This window comes from Phalacrocorax aristotelis, chromosome 3 (assembly GCF_949628215.1).
Source record: "Phalacrocorax aristotelis chromosome 3, bGulAri2.1, whole genome shotgun sequence".
NCBI lineage: Eukaryota > Metazoa > Chordata > Aves > Suliformes > Phalacrocoracidae > Phalacrocorax > Phalacrocorax aristotelis.
In genome coordinates this window covers 103670844-103689162 of record NC_134278.1, presented here as the reverse complement: position 1 = coordinate 103689162, position 18319 = coordinate 103670844, and the positions used below count along the sequence as shown (strand labels likewise).

At 35.1% G+C, this 18319-nt stretch overlaps 1 protein-coding gene across 2 annotated transcripts in view; it reads left to right on the top strand.

Annotated features, from left to right (window-relative positions):
- The window catches only part of SPATA17 (spermatogenesis associated 17), a 95799-nt gene that overhangs the window by 24598 nt on the left and 52882 nt on the right, over positions 1-18319 (top strand). For both annotated transcript variants that reach the window (XM_075088860.1, XM_075088859.1), the window contains exon 6: positions 14270-14393. In XM_075088860.1, coding sequence (XP_074944961.1) covers positions 14270-14393 — 124 coding nt within the window. The remainder of the gene's footprint in view (positions 1-14269; positions 14394-18319) is intronic.

Sequence of the window (18319 nt, the reverse complement as noted above, 5' to 3'; positions counted from 1 at the left end):
TGCTGCAGAACCAATAGGTGTAATGGCTGCTGGTGTCCCCAGTAGAGTCCCTAGTAGTTACATTGAGAAGTGATTTGAAGAATTCCTTGACAGATAGCAAAAGAATTAATTTGAACCCCGAACTCTGCCTACATAAGGACATACTTGGATTTCTCTTTACATTTGTGGAGTTAAGCTTCAGTGTGACTGTGAAATGGGTTCATTAGTCCTGAATTCTGTTTTTCCTACCAGATTTAGGAAGTTCTAAACCAACCAAGTAGGAAATATGTTCTTAAAAATTTATTTTACAAAATTTTGCTATTCAGATTTTAGTAATAAATCTTCATCTATAGCATCCATTTGTATTTAAATAAATACCAGCACATGTGGATTAGTTGGGTAGTTGCATATATAAATGCATGCATTAAAATAAATTCCATTACTTCTCGCTTACGTTAATGTATTCAATTTTAAGGGAAAATACCTTGTTTTGAAGCATTCCTAAAGCTGCGTTTAACATCTATAAGAGCTGGCAAAATGGTTAGAAGGGGAAATATGCCAAAAGCAATTAGCATAGGCTATAACTCCATATAATGCATTAGAATTTTGTTTTATGTGAAAGTTTCCAGTCCATGATAAGTAAATGGACATCACTTCACATAAATTAGCATGCTGGTGCCATTATATCAGAAGAATTTATGGGTGATGTCAGTTGCCCAACCGTATGATTAACTTGCAGTTCTTTGACTAAGATTGTCCATGTGCTGGCCTTTAAAATACAGTAAAGCAACTTTGCTGTATGTCAGGTGTGCAACTGGAGATAAGATTTTGGGGTGCAGTGCTCCATTTACTGATAAATGGTACGATTTAAACTTTTCCCGAGGCACAGGACTCAGTAAGATGGCAGTATCAGAAAACTAACAGAACAATGGCAAAGGACTGGCGTTGGTGTTCATGTGCAATCAAGGCAGGTAGTTTAGTTTTCTTGGCTATTGAATAAACGCTGACCTGAAGGCAGCAAACTAAGACCTGAGTCTAGCTTTAGCAAGCATGATAGTGTATGTAAACATTGTTATGATTATAAATCATGAATTTCACACACTTTATTGGATTGACACCAAATTGTCCTTTCCATTGTTGTTGGCTTCAGTAGTGAAAAAGCCTTGAGAGTGGCCCTGAAGACTGTGACTTTCATCCATGTTTGACTAGCTGTTCTATCAGCAGATTTAGTATCACAGTCATTATTAAAGCTTTTTGGTCTTCAAGAAATGTCAGGGAAATAGATAATGCAAAGTGGTAAAAATAATTTCCTTGGAATATGTATATTCACAAATCCTTTGTGCAGTCTAATTTTTGTAATCTTAATGAACAGTGAAATACAGTACTTGTACATGTTGCTGGTGATCTAAGCCAATGTTTAACTTTTCTGCAAATATGCCTGAACATCTAGTACTGAAAAAAGTAAGAGTACCTAGCTTATTTTTGATTACTAGACCATTACTGAGGTCTATTTACTTTTCACATGGCAAGCACTTTGCTTCTTAAAACTTTTGAGGTATTGCTATTTTCCATGAAGAGGGCTTGAAAGAAATAATCTGTTGTCATAGTAACATGAGGAGAACTTGCTCAGCCTCCATCTGTCTGTTCCTTTCTGATAAAGATAAGTCCAGGTGCCGGCCATTTTCTCAAGTGTCAAAGTGTTTTGAAGAATGTATATATTGTCTTATAATTCAATTAAAATGTTCCTCCTCATTGACTGCAGAAGCAATTGATTCTGTAGTCTATTTTCAATTAGTGCCAAAGCCTTTCAGACAGCTCCTTGGAATTCTTGCAACAATAAAAAACTCATTTTTGTAATGTTGTCTTTTACTTGATGTTTAATTAACTAATTTATCTTCAACCCATCTTCATTTCCTTGCCTTCAAAGATTTCTAGGGGAAATACATTCTGCTTCTTAACTTATTTACCTGTAATTAGAATTTTCTGAATGTGAACTTATCTTGTCAGCTTTCTTTGGGAGCCATAGAAATAGAGACAAGTGCCAAATACACTTTGTTTTATTTAAATATTAATTTTGAGTAATAGGGCACATAAATTGAGACATCTATGCCTTTTCCAGAGGATTTTCGGTGTAACTGCTACATGTTGTAGGAAACTTAGAACTGTAATCACTTAGGATCCCAGAGTACTTCCATAGCTACAAACCTGATGTTGTCAGGATGAGTAAGATATAAAAAATAAGTGATTGGATTCTTCTCTGTGATTTGACCTAGTTTCCACTAAACAATATTAAGATGCTCATATTAACTTCAGTGGGAGATAGACCAGAGAAAAGCTTTAAAATAATAAATTTTAAAGAGACTCGCATCTAGTTAAAATATTCTCTACAGTCATGTATTTTGTGATGGTTATTCCTTCTTGAACGTGTTGTCCATAAATCCAGCTTTCTTCATGTATTCAGAACCTAAAACTCCTCTTTGACAAGTCAGTCTATTTTTAGGTCTTCTCTTTGCCTACCTTTATACATATTAACACAGTTTAATTTACATATATGCTTTTAACAGAATATATGCTTATATAGCTATAGGCTTTTAATAATGCATTTTGCAAAACAAGACACTTTAGATGGACTTTTTGTCTTTTTAGTTTGATCATGAAATTGAAACGAACTGGCTAAGGCTATAGATAGAGTGGACAATGCCCTATTTTAACTCCATAGGAAAGTATTTCCTGAATGCAGAAAGGTTAAGGTAGGAACCATTATGATTACACAGTATGGTGAATTTCCAATGCAGGTTCAGCTAGACATACCTCGTGCCTGATTCTATTCAGGTCTCTCTTGAGCAAGTGGTAAAAGCAGTCTCACCATGTTTTTAGCTAGCCCTGTGTAATATATATCAAGTTTTTCAGGTAAACATGAACAACATAAGTAACATAAGTAACAGGTTAGATTCTAGTCTGTAAAAATATAAAGGCTATATTTTCTTACATAGTTTTGCATAGCACTATGCACACCATTAGGACTAACAGATTAAACATTCACCTTTATTTCACTTGTATCCAAAGGAAAATTTTTAATCTGAGAGTGTAGAAAGAAATTTGAGATCCTTGCATTCACTCATTTGACCAAATAGTCTGTGGGGTGGCTGATTACTTTTGGTGAAGGTAGAATAAAACAGTTGTGACAACATAGTATTGTAGAATAACAATAGTTTTATACTTGCGAGCTTTGAAGGCACTGTAGTGTCTGGATAGATTTTTTTATTTTGAGATAGGTCTGATGGAATTACTGACAGCTCATAAAACATTTTTGGTGGACAAAGACTCACTAATCTTAGCATTTTGTATTGTCTTATATAGACAGAATTCACAGTCTTATATTTTATCTGAATAAGGATCTTCACTGTAAAATAAGTAGAAAAGGGGAAGAGGTACAGTTTCATTAAGCTCTAACATATCATTGACTGTCAGGTAGGTCTTGTTATGCTGTCCATCCTCATTTAACTATCCCACAAGATCTCTTAATGAAGTTAAGCCCCAAGTTCACTCCAGTAATTCTGTGGCAAGAGTTTGTGCAATGTAACAATTCATCACTTGTCAGGAAGGCACTTTTAGTTTATACATTTAATAAGGGCATCCTCTAGCTTGGTTAATTAGAAGTGAACAGTTTGCATATTTACTAAATGCGGAGTGTCATTGCCACCACGGCCTATTGCCTACATGAATTATTTCTCTATCTGCAGTAAACAGCTGGGTAATTATTACTGCCATAATCAGATAAATTCCCTCTGTAAGGCTTTTCTTACATGGCAATTCTTTGAACTCATCCAAAGCTGAACAAAATTTATGAACTCCAGCAGCTAGGCCACTTTTTCATAGTGTAGTGTCCCTGTTCCCTATTTCAAGGACATGTAGAGTATCATAAATATTGTGTAAATTAGGAGGATAAATATGATTACCTAAAGATTACATATTAATAAACTTGATTTTCAAAATATAATTTTCAGGTTGTAACTGATTAAATTATAGCAGTTCTGGTTTTATCTAATTGTAGAGACATGACAGGCCATCTATATACAGGCTATACTAGGTTATCAGGGAAGAGCTTTACCACTTGGAGACTAAAGACTCATGAAAAATGATATAAATATTTTTCATGTGCCTTTAGGAGAACTAGTAATTTCAGCTGTTTAGGTCATTAGAAGTATGACAAATTTTATGTGCCATTTACTCAACTCACCTAAAGCACTTCTTTTTTCATTAAAACAAGGTGATGTTTAGTTTTGGTGTGCAATTTTGAGTTTAATAATGAAGCATAAAATTGAAATGCATGAATTTATGTTTTGCATTAGAAAATTAGATATTTCTTTTGTTTTCAAAAGCAGTTTATATACAAATGATTTTGTAACTAACCTTGCTCTATGCTATCCAAATATTCCAGCTCATAGGTGAGTACATCTGCATTTCCAGTACATGCTGGGATGTAGCTTATTTTTGAGTTCTCCAAAGAAACAGAAGAAAATCAAAAGATGCAATTAATGCACAACAGTCCATGTGATTTAACACCATTAGGTTTTTTTGTCATTATGTAAGATACTGTGTCCGAGTGCAACTAGAAAACTGCCATTGGCTGCTCACTTACTTCATAACTCCTTATTAAATAAGTAGTATACCTCACAATTTAACAAAATGCTCAGAGATAATAGGAATATTAAGGAAGATCAAACTAAGTAAGCTTTTCTTTAGCACAACCTTACCCTATGGAAGGCTTCTGAGGCTAGACTGCCTTTCTCATTTCCCATTTACCTGGGAGAAATAGAGACTACCTTGGTGATGACCTTTAAAAAGAGCCACACCACAGTTGTGTTTTGTTATTAGAAGTGTTATATCTATGAATCGCATTTTGCAAGTCTGTGATCTGATTTTTGACTGAGGATATGAAGGCTTATTAATCTTTCTTCGATATTTCAGATGGTTTTTATGGTGGAAAATTATGGTCCTTTCCTTGGTATATTGGTATATCCTGTAATATCACATGAAGTATCATAGAATTGCATGAGAAGCAAAGCAGTACACAGTCTCTCATAATCACTCTTTAATTTGTTTATAAAAAAAGTCTGAAATTAAAAAGGGATATTAAAAAATTAGTCTCAGTTAATTGTTTTTGGATTGTCTAGATCAGTATAGATTCTTCTGTTGCCTAAGAAGAGTTAGTTCTCTTACGTACTTACTCAGAAAAGAAAATGGAAAACCTAATTCTTTTCTGTTTTTACAGTCTAGAAAAGTAATGAGGGATAACAAAAAGTAGTGTGGTTTTTTTTGTTCTAGTGTTGCTCAAAATAATGTTATTCTGAATCAGATGGTCTAGTCTGACTTCAGATCACCAGTGTCGTATCTATCAATAACAAATTTATAACAGTATCTATAAAAAACAAATTTGTAACAGTATCTATAAAAAAACCCAATATCTATAAAAAGCCCATTAAGCTTTGGCTGAACAATCTAGTCTTGATTTAAGAACATCAAAAGATAGGAAATGCCCTTTTTATTCTGCTCCAGGAGTTAATTACCTTTGGTGTTCAAAGTATGTCCCATATTTCCTCATTGAAATAGTTTCATTTTATCTTTGAATCACTGCTTCTTGTTATACCCTCCTCTACTAGACTGAAAACTCCATTAATATCCAGAAACCATATATTAATATAGGCACCTTTTAGTATTCTTTGTGCTAATCATAAAAATGGAGGTCATTGCAAGATGTTGTCTCTCTGCTTAAAATAATTTTTGTGACCATTTTGGATAGGCTTTCAAACATCCTTTAAAATACTGTCAGCATCAGACCTTGGTTATGGTGCATAAGATATAAAAAAATTTTGTTTTACTTCTGATGTATTGTCAGCTTATGCATCGATTTATATACTTTTTCATCACAGTATCGTAAAAGAGCTTCTTCATCTCTATGAATGCTACTCAGAATACCCCCTTTAAAAGCCATAGTTCCTTCATGCTGGGAGCATGATATTTTTTAAACTGTGTGAAACTTTTACTTATTATTATCCCCCTTTCAAATTCTTCAGACTCTTCACCTTGTAGGGATAATTAAACAAATCCATTAAGTTGTTTATTCTTGACAGTGAAACTAAATTCCAGTGTTTTACCGTGAACTTCACAGTTCCTACTGCCTTCAAACCAAATCAACACAGCAAAGTATTTCAAAAAAGCAACATTTTCCAACTCTTTTCTCCAAGTAGGCTATTCTTTTCTTGTCCAATTAACAAGCTGATGGCAAAATGTTTACAGCCTCATCTGACAAACAAATTTGATCTTTCAGCTGCATGGTGCCCAAAATGATGGAGCACTCATAGCCTACTTGTTTGTACTTGGTGGTAGGAGGCCTTGCCACCATCTAGCATTGTGCTTAGCTACTCAAGAAGGGATCTAGTACTCAGATCGGAAAATTATGTGCTTAGGTAGAGACAGCATAGTCTTTAGGCATGAATAATTGGATGCCTAAATATATAATTAAATGTAGTCTGCTTTATATTGTAGACCCCAGATTTCAGAAAATAGACTTTAATTCTGAGTGTAATTTCTTGCATGCCATGCTAAACATTGCCTGATTTTTTTCTGTGTTGATTACTTCAATGTTTTCAGGACAATAAGAGGTGAGGTTTCCTAGCAGTTATGAAAACTGGGATCTAGCTGATAATTTCAATTCAGTAATTAGCCACTGCTGTGAAATCACATACTTACAAACAGCACTGCAGTATTTAAAAATGTGTCAGATCTCTCCCAAAATAATTGCATTTGCTCTATAAAAATATACTCATTTGCTATGTCTTTCATAATGGTTTATGCTTCATTAAAAATGACATCATAGATGCTCAAGGGGTAATACTGTTCCATGAATATGGAATTTGAGAAAACCATTGGGTACTATGAAAATCACTATGAAGTCGTGAGATTTGGCATTACTGCTCTGCCATACGTAATGGGACAATACATACAAGCTCTCTCTGCCTTGCCAGTGTAAAAGCTGTTTAATGTGAACAAAATGTACCATTTCATGGGCAAACATATGCAGACTTTTATATGACATTAAAATGAAAAATGTGACTCAGGCAATAGACCTTGGTCAAATTGTTTCGTAATACCCTGAGAAGGAAAATCAACTTAGCTGATGACCTTTAGAAGTTACAACGTCATGTTTGCTTTCTAAATCACAATGTTGAATATTGTAAGTGTTGCCAAATACCATATATTAAAGTAAAAGGAATACAGATATGTCTACATTGTCCTGCACTGCAGCAGAGAGATAACAGTTAGCTTAAATTAGTTCATTCTAGTCCTGGGAACAGCTTAACTGTAGCAAAACATAGCAGTGTGTTTTCCTCTAGTTATTACTGTGCAGATGGTAGCATATATGGTCTTCTGGGAATTGCAGTACCAAAAGATAACAGATACTTTCATATGACATTCACTAGAAGACTTTCAATGGTTTTTGGCTGTGGTTAGACATCCTCTTTTTTTGTGTTGCTGGAAAAATCAAGAACATGACTGCTGTCTTAGCAGCTTAGCTCTGACACTGTGCTAGAAATGACCACTGCTGCTAAACTGCTATCAGAATTTTTTGTGTTAGAGCTCCATTATCCATTCTGGGTCAGATCCATTCTTTACCCCCAAATACTGATTTCACTGTTTAAGCTAATCAGTCAGGCTGGTTCTTCATGAAGGGGTCAATAGCAAACAGGCATAGAGTGGAAACATTTTTCCTGCTATGGTTAGCTTTATTGTTATAGACCTGAATGTAAAGTTGAACCAGTATACCTGGATCCAGTTCCTCAGCCAACAGAAGCTTCAGTGTTGTAGTTGCGCTTATCCATAATGGGTGGGTTTTACACTAAAATTAAAGTAGTTAAGCTAATAAAACATCATCATTTAAATCAGACCTTTTACAAGAATTTTTGTTTGCTTCACAGCATTTTGTGCTGCCAATGAGTATGAAGTAAATTCAATGTAAGGATTTATACACACAACGGAAAAACATTTGGAGCAATAAGTTTGCAGAAAACAGAACAATTTGAAAAGATTATATATTACCAAAAGTAGGTTTTAAAAGGTGTGAGGAAAAATTCTGTATGAGTCATTATGAAAACATTAATTAGATATTCTGCATAATGGATAAGGGAAAATACTCACCTCTTAGTTATAAACTGGCTCTGTAATCAGTATTTTGAAAAGCTGTTGCACTCTCTTGAGTAACTGTGCAGCAGTGGAAATTGGAAGGATAAGAAGGATACATCATTCTGTTCTTTCCTATCGTCTGGTACATGCTGTGTCCTGATCTCCTGATCTGCACAAGCTATTCATTCACTGTATGCCCTTCACCGCTATGCTCATCACATTTCCTACATAGTATATTGATCACATTGTGGACCTTGACAGTTGAGCTGGTATGTCACTTAATTCCATTGGCAGTGTACACTATGTGATTAAGGAAAGATGGGCAGAGCATGTTATACTATCCACAAATTATAATGGGATTTTAAGGTGTTTTGGGTTTCTTTGTGTAAAATTCATAATAATAGAAACTATAGGATGTTTTTGCGTGTCTTCATATTAGCTTTATTTATTTTAATTTTTTCATCCTAAGGAGTCATATTAGCTTCCTGTTCACTGCACTGCAATGACAGAGCAGTATCATTCCTCCAAATTTTGAAGAGAGTGTCACGATCAAGTTGTCAAATAGATTGATGTAAATGTTCATATTTAAAATTAGTAGGAATTTTGGACACCCATTTGTGGTAGGTCTTCTAGGCAGTGAGATACCTCATCCCACTAATAATTGACTGCCTCTTTGAGCATCTGTTTCACTGCAACTTGAGGTCAAATATTTTGGTCAAGGGATTCTGTCAGGATACACACAGGTGTATACATCACGGTAGAGAGGAGAAAGGGGGTTGCAGAGTTGCTCTATTCTGCTCAGCAAATCTGATCAGGTTAATTAAAAAAATCAGAAAAATGTTGAGGATGATCAAGCTGCCTGATGGTAAATAGCTAACGTAAGTATGCAGTATGTGTGTTCTGTCAAAACTTTGCCTTTAAAGTACAGAGCTCTCTAAACTATTTTTACATCCTAGGCTAGTCTATACATATATTTCATTTTTTCCCAAATACAATAGATTAAGTCAAATGATATTATCATGGCAGGTTATATTCCATTCTCACCTAGACCAATGTAATGTGAAATCAAGTGGCATGCAGTGGTGTACCAAAAGTATTGTCCTGCTAATTTAATTTTCACTTCCATATTCTCTACTTGAGCAGGGAGGATGATATATAGTCAGGAAGGTAAAATCGATTTAGGTTATCTCCTTTTATGCTAAGGTTGCCTACTGCCTATGTTGCAGGAATTTTATGATTTGGGTTCTGAACTGTTTAAAATCACAATAACTTCATACTCTTTCTGGGTACTCTAGGCAGCTATACTAATTATTGATTTTCTCAGATGCCCTTTACTTTAGCTAATATTATAATTTTATGGTTATCCGGTCAAAGGACCACAGAATGCCAGGGAAAATGCAAACAGAATGCAATAGTTTGATAAAGTTCAATAAATGTAGGTCAGTGTGAATTTGTAAAATGATGCAGTTCTATGCAGAATTATGAATATCTGTATATTGCTGAAATCATCACTTGAAGACCTTTCCAAAAGTGCCAGGAACAATATTATATGTGTATTTTTAACCTTTATACAGACAGCAGGAGCACTGTCAACCGAATTTGCATCTCATAGCTGGAACCAACACCACTGCCTACTGCATAATGAAGTATCAGAATAACAATAAGTTACCTTGTCAAATTAAAATGTTTTATTTTCAAACTATATAAACCAAATAATTTTATCATTAACAAATCAATAGCTACTTCACCGATTTGTTACACAAAATCATTTTTAATGGTGGGCTTTGAGCACATACATTGATAATGCTATGACTATTTTAAATTACACAAAATGTTCCCTATGACAAGGAAAACACACTTTGTGTTACCCAGTATATTCATTTTTTTAACAAAAGAATGCATCCTAGACTTTTGCCAATAAACACTGATAATTCTTCTGATTTGTTGAACAACTTTCAGATCATGATAAGACACCACAGTTGTCAAAACTTACATGTATTTCCTCTACAAAGATATTTCATAAAAATCTGTATGGGAGAAACTCTGATTGGACTAAACTTATATGGGAAGCCAGGTTTGCAGGAAGATACAGGAGATGCTGTTAATATACTGAGATATGCTTTAAGATAATTATAAGATTATGTGCTAAAAATATTACCTGTTTTTTCAGTTATAACAGCTTAATAAGCAGTACTATTCCAGCTATGAGGCATGCAACAGACAGATAATTTATAAAAATAGAACAAGATTATTAATTAACCTAACCATGTTTTGCACTTACAGGACTCTCTTTCTCCCCCCAGATTTGGTGAAGCTTTAAAAATGCAGACCAAACAATTTGCCCACATTCAATTCTCCCACTTCACACTGAACCATGAAAAGTTCATCCTTAAGCAAATTTGGTCCAGAGCCCACAGAGTATCATGCATCAGAGCTAGTATTCATAATATCATATAGTCCCAAGAAAAGATTGCTTACTGTTGCTCAAGGAACCTAAGATCTGTGTGAACAAAGAAGAGGCTGACAGTAAGTGTAGGGGTTTAATCCAAAGATCATTTAATTTCAATGAATTTTCAATTGACTTTAATGGAATTTGCATTTATTTTCTCTGGGAAGGCGTACATGTAGAAGGTCATGATCATGAAACTTTTCAATAAACACATTTATGTGTAAGCTATCTGGAAACCTAACTCTATTTGGAAGTCTATGTCTTTAGTATCACTTATGCTTATACACATTTTTCTGTATGCTAACAGTCAACCCCCCTGCAAAATGCATAACATGTTAGTATTAATCTGCTTGTGTGTGAAATAATATATTCATATCCAACTACTTTTAGATTCTCTGCTTTTGTTGCTCCTATTCAAATTTTTGAAAGTATGGTAAAAGAGATGAAAGTTTCAGGTTCAAATAGCTTTAGAATAAATCTATATTTATGCCAAAACATCTATGCTTTCCAGTCAAGCAATGTTTGCACTACTACATACCCCTTATTTTGTACTGCCTCTCAGGAGAGAATCATCTTGGCATCTATTATCCCTGAGACAGAATTGTCTCCATGTTCTGTACAACTGTACAGAGCAGTATAATGCATGATAGAAATATTTTAGAACAACTGACAAAACGTACAGGCTGCAAAAGTATGTTGAAAATTATTTGTAACTTCTTAAAAACCCTCAAACTTTTAAAAGGATTATGGTGCAGGATTAATGAGGGCATGTGATAATCACGAAGGATCATGATAATGTGGACGGTAGTACTGTCTAAAAAGATCACGAATTCCATTGAACTTCAACAAGTATTTTAGACTTCATTTAATTTCAGCAAATAATGATTATTAATCACTCATTCAAAATAATCTGTTAAATTCAGATTAATGACAATGGGAAACATTTTGCATCCCATTATCATTATATCTGTAATACAAATTTATATTGTTATCATTATTTGGGGGGTTTCATCACCAGTTGTGTTCTAAATAACAAAGCTTTCATATCCACTCTCGGGAAGAAGTACTTGAGTATATAAGAACATGAATAAACTGTAGTGATATGTTGACAGACATTTCATTAGTTACTGATAGCAGTACTGAAGCTGAATAAAGGATTTTGTAATCAAAAAGGAACAAGAAATGGTATTAAATATGTAAAACATGGATCATACAGTCTGATATTGAAGGTAAAGTGGCATAAAATAAAAGAACAAAGTTGATTCATTGTCTATTTATTCATTTGTTTATGATTGAATGATACAGAACAGAGTTTCCAAGTAAAAATGCTTATGTACCTACATACAGTGACTCTGAAATCTTTACCTTAAGGACAAAGAAAGGTCGCCAATCTCTCCAACTCCTAGTTCTTTGTCAAAAATGGACACAGTTAATGAGGTTTGTTTGGTACAGCACAAATTCTCAGACACAGATAGAGATCCTTTCAATGGAAACAAATTTGTTTGGCTTTACCAGGTTACTTAGCGATTAATAATAGCCTTGAGATGCAGGTCAGAAAGGTCATCGTCCCCGTTTGCCAACACAATCTAAAATGTGCAGCTAGTCCGGCTCTGCAGGCTTTGAGGCCCCGAAACGCTATACATAAAGTAAAACAGGCTATTTTCCAACTTCTTTTTTCATATTAATAAGCAATTTTCAAGAGAAGGGTGGCAAAATGGGGGCCATGCCACTCTAAGTAATTCATTTATTTTGCAATTTAATCTTATGTTGGAAAAAAATTACACTGCTGCAAAAGCATAGCATGGTGATTTTTAAACGTCAGTGTGCTTCATAAGTAACCTTGTATGAAATATTGTATTAGCAGCCTTTAACAGTAAACTGCAACAAAAAATATTTCCAGAGATTGAAAGAGACCTATACATCTTTTCTGGTACTTAATTTATTTCTTTTTAATTCTATTTTTTTTCTTTTACATTTGAAATAAACCTTGTTTAATTACTTAGTATTTTACTTATTTTAGTTGATAAAAACTTGAAAGGTAGCATGAAACAAATAAAAGTTCTACACTGCAACTTGGATTTGAGATTGTAATTTCACAGTGTTCATATTTATAAAGAAATTATTGCTCGTTCACATATTTTGATGAACTAATTTAACACCATGATAATTAAAATATTAAGAATAAGTCTGTGTCACAATCTTAAAAACACTTTCAGGAGCAATATGACTTTCCCATGGGATTATTCATATCAGCAAACTTATTCATGTGCATATTTTGACAGGATATGACCCTTGTCCTAGAGTGTCTTATTTCATACTCATTGAAACAACTGAGACTATTAATGTGGATCTCTCTAAATAATTTGTTTTGCTGGAATATTTGAATTATCCAGAGATGTGAATAGTATATTTTTTTTTGCTTTGTATTTTATCATATACATACATGCTTAAAAAATAAAGACTAGAATTTACTCACTTAATTAACTTTTAAACAATCTAAATGCTTGACTGAATATGCTTGGTGTCTTTGGCACACAGGTTAATTTGAACTACCCATTTCTTAGTAACAAAAATAAGAAATGTTAATCAAACTAACCTTTTTTAACTGGGTCAAAAAAATTCCATACACGTGCACTGTGCACAATAGCACAGAATTTCATTTCTTATAGAACATTAATTCACTCCACTGTTTGCATAATTTATGACAAGCCTGGCTTTATGAAAAAAGCCATTGAGAGGGAAATCTACCCCAATTTTTCGTTAAAATTTTCCTCTAAAAGTTCAGTTAAAACCATGAGTTTTCTCCATTCTTTGAGAGCTTGTGTAAGATACAGTTCCTTATTTCTTCTACAATGGAAGAATTTTCTATGATGTATTGAATAGAGACACACCCATTTAGATGACACGATGTGTTTGCAAACCTCTGTGATGCAGTGTCTCATGAGGCACTTGCATCCCTGTTTCTTTTGGTGGCCTGTACCATTTCTATCAGACCAGACTAGAAAGTGACCTGTGCAAGAAGCCTAATGCTATGGAAACTCCTCCTAAGGACATTGCACACATAAAAGGTTTACATCCATTTCTTCTCTATGCCTACATTCTCAACTTTACAAAAGGCTCAAGGATCTGAGAGTGAATGTCAACTCTTCTCCTGTGCCTACTATCGTCTCATATTCTGTGAGGTCTCCCCTGTTTGCAGATCAGAAGGAGGTGTTGCAAGGCACTAGCTGAAACATAAGTGAACAACTTTTACTTTGAAACCATTTCAAGGAAAATCACTAAATTATAACAACTTCTGCTTAGAGAAATTAAAACTAAAATGACTCTTAAAGACAGAAAAAAAAAGACATGTATGAATGCTATTTTATCAAGCTATAAAAATATGTAGGTTGACATATCTTCAAAGGAGTAAGCAGTATGAACTAATATACGGTTCATAGCTTTTATCATTTGAGTCCTATTTCTTCACAGATATAACCATGTAGAATCCTGCTGCTGTGGCACTGAATGAACTGTAATTGTGCATTCCAGTGGTGTCAGTGTACTGCTAATACATAATAGCAGAACACTCTGAAGCTATAAAAGGGTTAAAGTAAAATAAAACATGAGCACGTCTTTTATTGTTGTAATATAATTAGCAGAATCATTTTATTCCAGGAAGGAACTCCAAGAGTATGCAGAAATGAAGAAAAATGAAGAGAAAAAGAAATACCTAGAAAAGAAAGAAAAGGAAAAGAAATACCAAGCCCGAAAGATGCATTACCTTCTTAGCACTGAACAGGTTGGTATACCTGTCCCTGACAGCTCATGCAAACCACTTGGGCCCCCAGCCTGACAGAGATAAACTAGCAGGCTGAATGGGACATGACTTGTTGAAAAGATATCACAAAGACACTACTTCGAGTTCAATTTAGTGCTTTTCTATAGGCAAGAGCAGGTACCATGACTATTCTGTGACAGCAGCTTCATAGAGGCAGCATCAGCACTGCTGGCAGAAAGAGTCCAAGTCAGCAGTTTGATCTGCCACTGTGATAACACAACACGAAGGGCATAACCTCGCTTTAAAAACTCATTTTGACTGGCTTATTGTTGTGTTGTTGCACTTGTCAAGAACTAACAAGTTATTAAGCTGAGAAGAGATTTAATTTTTTTTCCTTTTTTTTTAATTGAGCTAATGCTTGGATTGGTGCTGTGTTCTGCTTGTTTTTAGGATAGATTGTAAATGCAGGTTTTCAGCTAAAGCTTTTCCTAGAACTGCCTGAATCAGCTTATTTAGTGTGATTGTTTTCACAGAGAAATGTCTCATAAATTTTAAATATTTACTGATTAATTTGTTTTGTATTGATAAAAGTGGTATATTTTTTCAAGCTTTCTTATGTAAGCTGCTTTACAGACAGGTGAATATGGCAGTAGATATATCTTATACAAAATTCATATGGTTGGTAAAGCTTGTGGGTTTGCCTTTTTTAGTCCCCTTTTGTGAACTTTTGTAAAAAACAAATGAACAAACAAATACCCCCAAAAACCAAAAAAGATTTTGTGTCCATAGGTGTTTGGTGACTGGTTGTTCTTCATATGAATAAGGAATTAACATGCAATCAGGGTATGCTAGTATGAACTAAGTGCTTGCTTTTCATAGGTTGTTAATTATAATCTGTGTGTAAGAACTGTTAATCCTAAAGGACACAGGAAAAATAGCATGACACTTAGTGACAGAATATTTAATCTTTCCGTCCGTTTGGGAATCATTTGTGATCTATCCAATTAATAGAAATAGAGTTTAGTTTACTGTATATCAGTTACAAAAACTCAATTTGTAAATCAAATTTGAGTAATTTTATTTGCCAAAACATAGCAAGGTAAAATATTAGTAAAAAATAGCATTAAAAGTTTTCTGAGTGGTTTTAGAGTGGGGAACTAGTTAACTGAATTTAGGTCACAATAATTGATTTGTCCAGATGTAGATCTAGAATAGTAAGAATAATCTGTACAGTGGTTTTATATTGTTGTAAACTGTAGAAAATTGGGAATTCTTGTTCTGAACAGAACAATTTATATGAACAAATGCATAAACAATAATATGTTTACCTGGAGTACAAAAATTGTCTGGTTAGAGACATTGAGTGACCTGTGGTCTGAAAAGATTTTAGTAAACTTAGTTCACTTCTGTTGATACTGGCTTAGCAGACTGTAACACATTTTTAAGGAATGGCTAGTGCCTTATTTCAGCCATCCACCTGGTAGAGGGCAGCAGTAACTATCATCTTCTGATGAATTTGGGTTTCTAATTTTACAGAATTAGAATTTAGCTAGCAGTGTTTTGCAGAACAAAAATATGCTTGGTTTTGCTTGCTGAGATGGTTTGTGAATACTGGTACTCAGAGCTCACAGAATTTTTCCTTTTATCACAGAACTGTGCTCCAAGAACCATCTTCTTTTGCGTGTAGTATTTTGAAATGTGAATGAGTGTAAATCAATGCAATACCTGCAGACAACCTGAAAACCAATAAAGATATATATGAAGTAAACTACTTATTGCAATCAAAGTTTGATTCCACAATTGCATATAATTATAGAATTTGATATCTTGCTAAGATACAGGGCAATTTATTTCAGTGCAGAATTTACTAGTTTGATGCTCTGTGCCTAACATTTTATTCTCTATATGCCTGGTCTTCTGACCTGACTAGAGTTACGTCTTGCTGTCTTCGAAGGATAGTTAATTGGATTACTGAGCAAGGTCCATTCACATCTCAGTAGAACCAAGCAGCAAAAGTCAACACTTTTCAGTGAGTTAAGGAAAAAACATAATTTGTAAGCAGGGGACATAGCAAATGAAAACAGGAAGTTGATGAGCTGGACTTACTGTAGAGTCATGTATTAACTAAAGCCCAATGAGTTGTAGAGATGATCTGTTAAAGTTTGCTACAATATCCTCCCCTTGCTGCCATGCATAGTAAGGTGCAATGACGGAGCTCACCCACTTCATGCATCAAGGCTGCAGATGTTCAGGCAGGTTATCTGGACAGCATTACAAAATCCGTATTTGCAATAATTGTTTCAAATAGATCCTATAGTTCTGAATCTTTTTGTTTTACTACAGAATGAGAAAAGGGTGTTTACTTATTGACCAAAAGGAATTAAGGAGTTTCTGCTCCTCAATTTTAGTAAAGAAATGCGTGACAACTTCCATTTTCCACTCCCTACAAGCTGAAGCCTAGAAACCCATCTCAGAAGCGTGTTACAGGTTAAACAGGCAGATGATCAAACATTCCAGCATTGCACAATGTAGCAGATGATACAGTGATCCTTTCTGGTCTTGAAGTCTATGAATCCTTTATTGGTTGCAGAATTTGCACTTCTTATTCTACAGATTTCATATATATATATATATATATATATATATATGAAAGGTTGTGTGCATTCCTAATTGCTAGCATTATTTTACATTTCAAAATCTAAAACTCAAGAATGCTGGTGTCATGAATCTACAGAGGTGCCTAGTATGTATATAATAGCATGGCCTATGATGAAGTCAACGTGTTTTGTCTTCTTCATGAATAAACTTGCTATTCAAGCATTTATTTCTTCCATAAACCATTACCTTTATAAAGAAAAAAAAGTGAAAGAAATGGATATCAAACTCTGCATTAGTATGCATTATTTGTTGTTACTCATACCAGGTATATACACATAGTCTTATGTAGACAGACGTGAGCTTGCTTTGATTTCTTGCCAAGCCAATCTGGAGCTATAACATGGGATTGAACCCAAACTGATTAGCCCTGTTGAAAGCCACAGTATATTAGCTCAAGAATTAATGCAGTTACACAGCTTCCGGTCAGCTCAAAATAAGGGCAGAATAAGTGTGTGCATGCTTTAAAATGAGGAACAAGGAGTTTGATCTGTCTGCAAAATGTTGTATAGGTTTACAGAATCACAGAATCACAGAATGGTAGAGGTTGGAAGGGACCTCCGGAAATCATCTTGTCCAACCCCCCTGCTTGAGCAGGGACACCTAGAGCAGGGGGCACAGGGACGCATCCAGGCGGGTTTTGAATGTCTCCAGGGAATGAGACTCCACAGCCTCCCTGGGCAGCCTGTTCCACTGCTCTGGCACCCTCACAGGAAAGAAGTTTTTTCTCATATTGAGGTGGAACCTCCTGTGTTCCAGCTTGAGCCCATTGCCCCTTGTCCTGTCATTGGGCACTATTGAAAAGAGCCTAGTCCCATCATCCGGACACCCACCCTTTAGATATTTATACATATTGAGAAATGCCCCCTCAGTCCTCTCTTCTCCAGGCTGAACAAACCCAGGTCTTTCAGCCTTTCCTCATAAGGGAGATGCTCCTGTCCCCTGATCATCTTGATAGCTCTCTGCTGGACTTGCTCAAGCAGTTCCACAGCCTTCTTAAACTGGGGGGCCCAAAACTGGACACAGTACTCCAGATGTGGTCTCACCAGGGCAGAGTAGAGGTGGAGGATAATCTCTCTTGATCTGCTGGCCACACTCCTTTTAATGCATCCCAGGATGCTGTTGGCCTTCTTGGCCACAAGGGCACATTGTTGGCTCATGGTTAGCTTGTTGTCCACCAGCACTCCCAGGTCCTTCTCAACAGAGCCGCCTTCCAGTAGTTCAGCCCCCAGCTCGTACTGGTGCGTGGGGTTGTTCCTTCCCAGGTGCAGGACCTTGCACTTGCTCTTGTT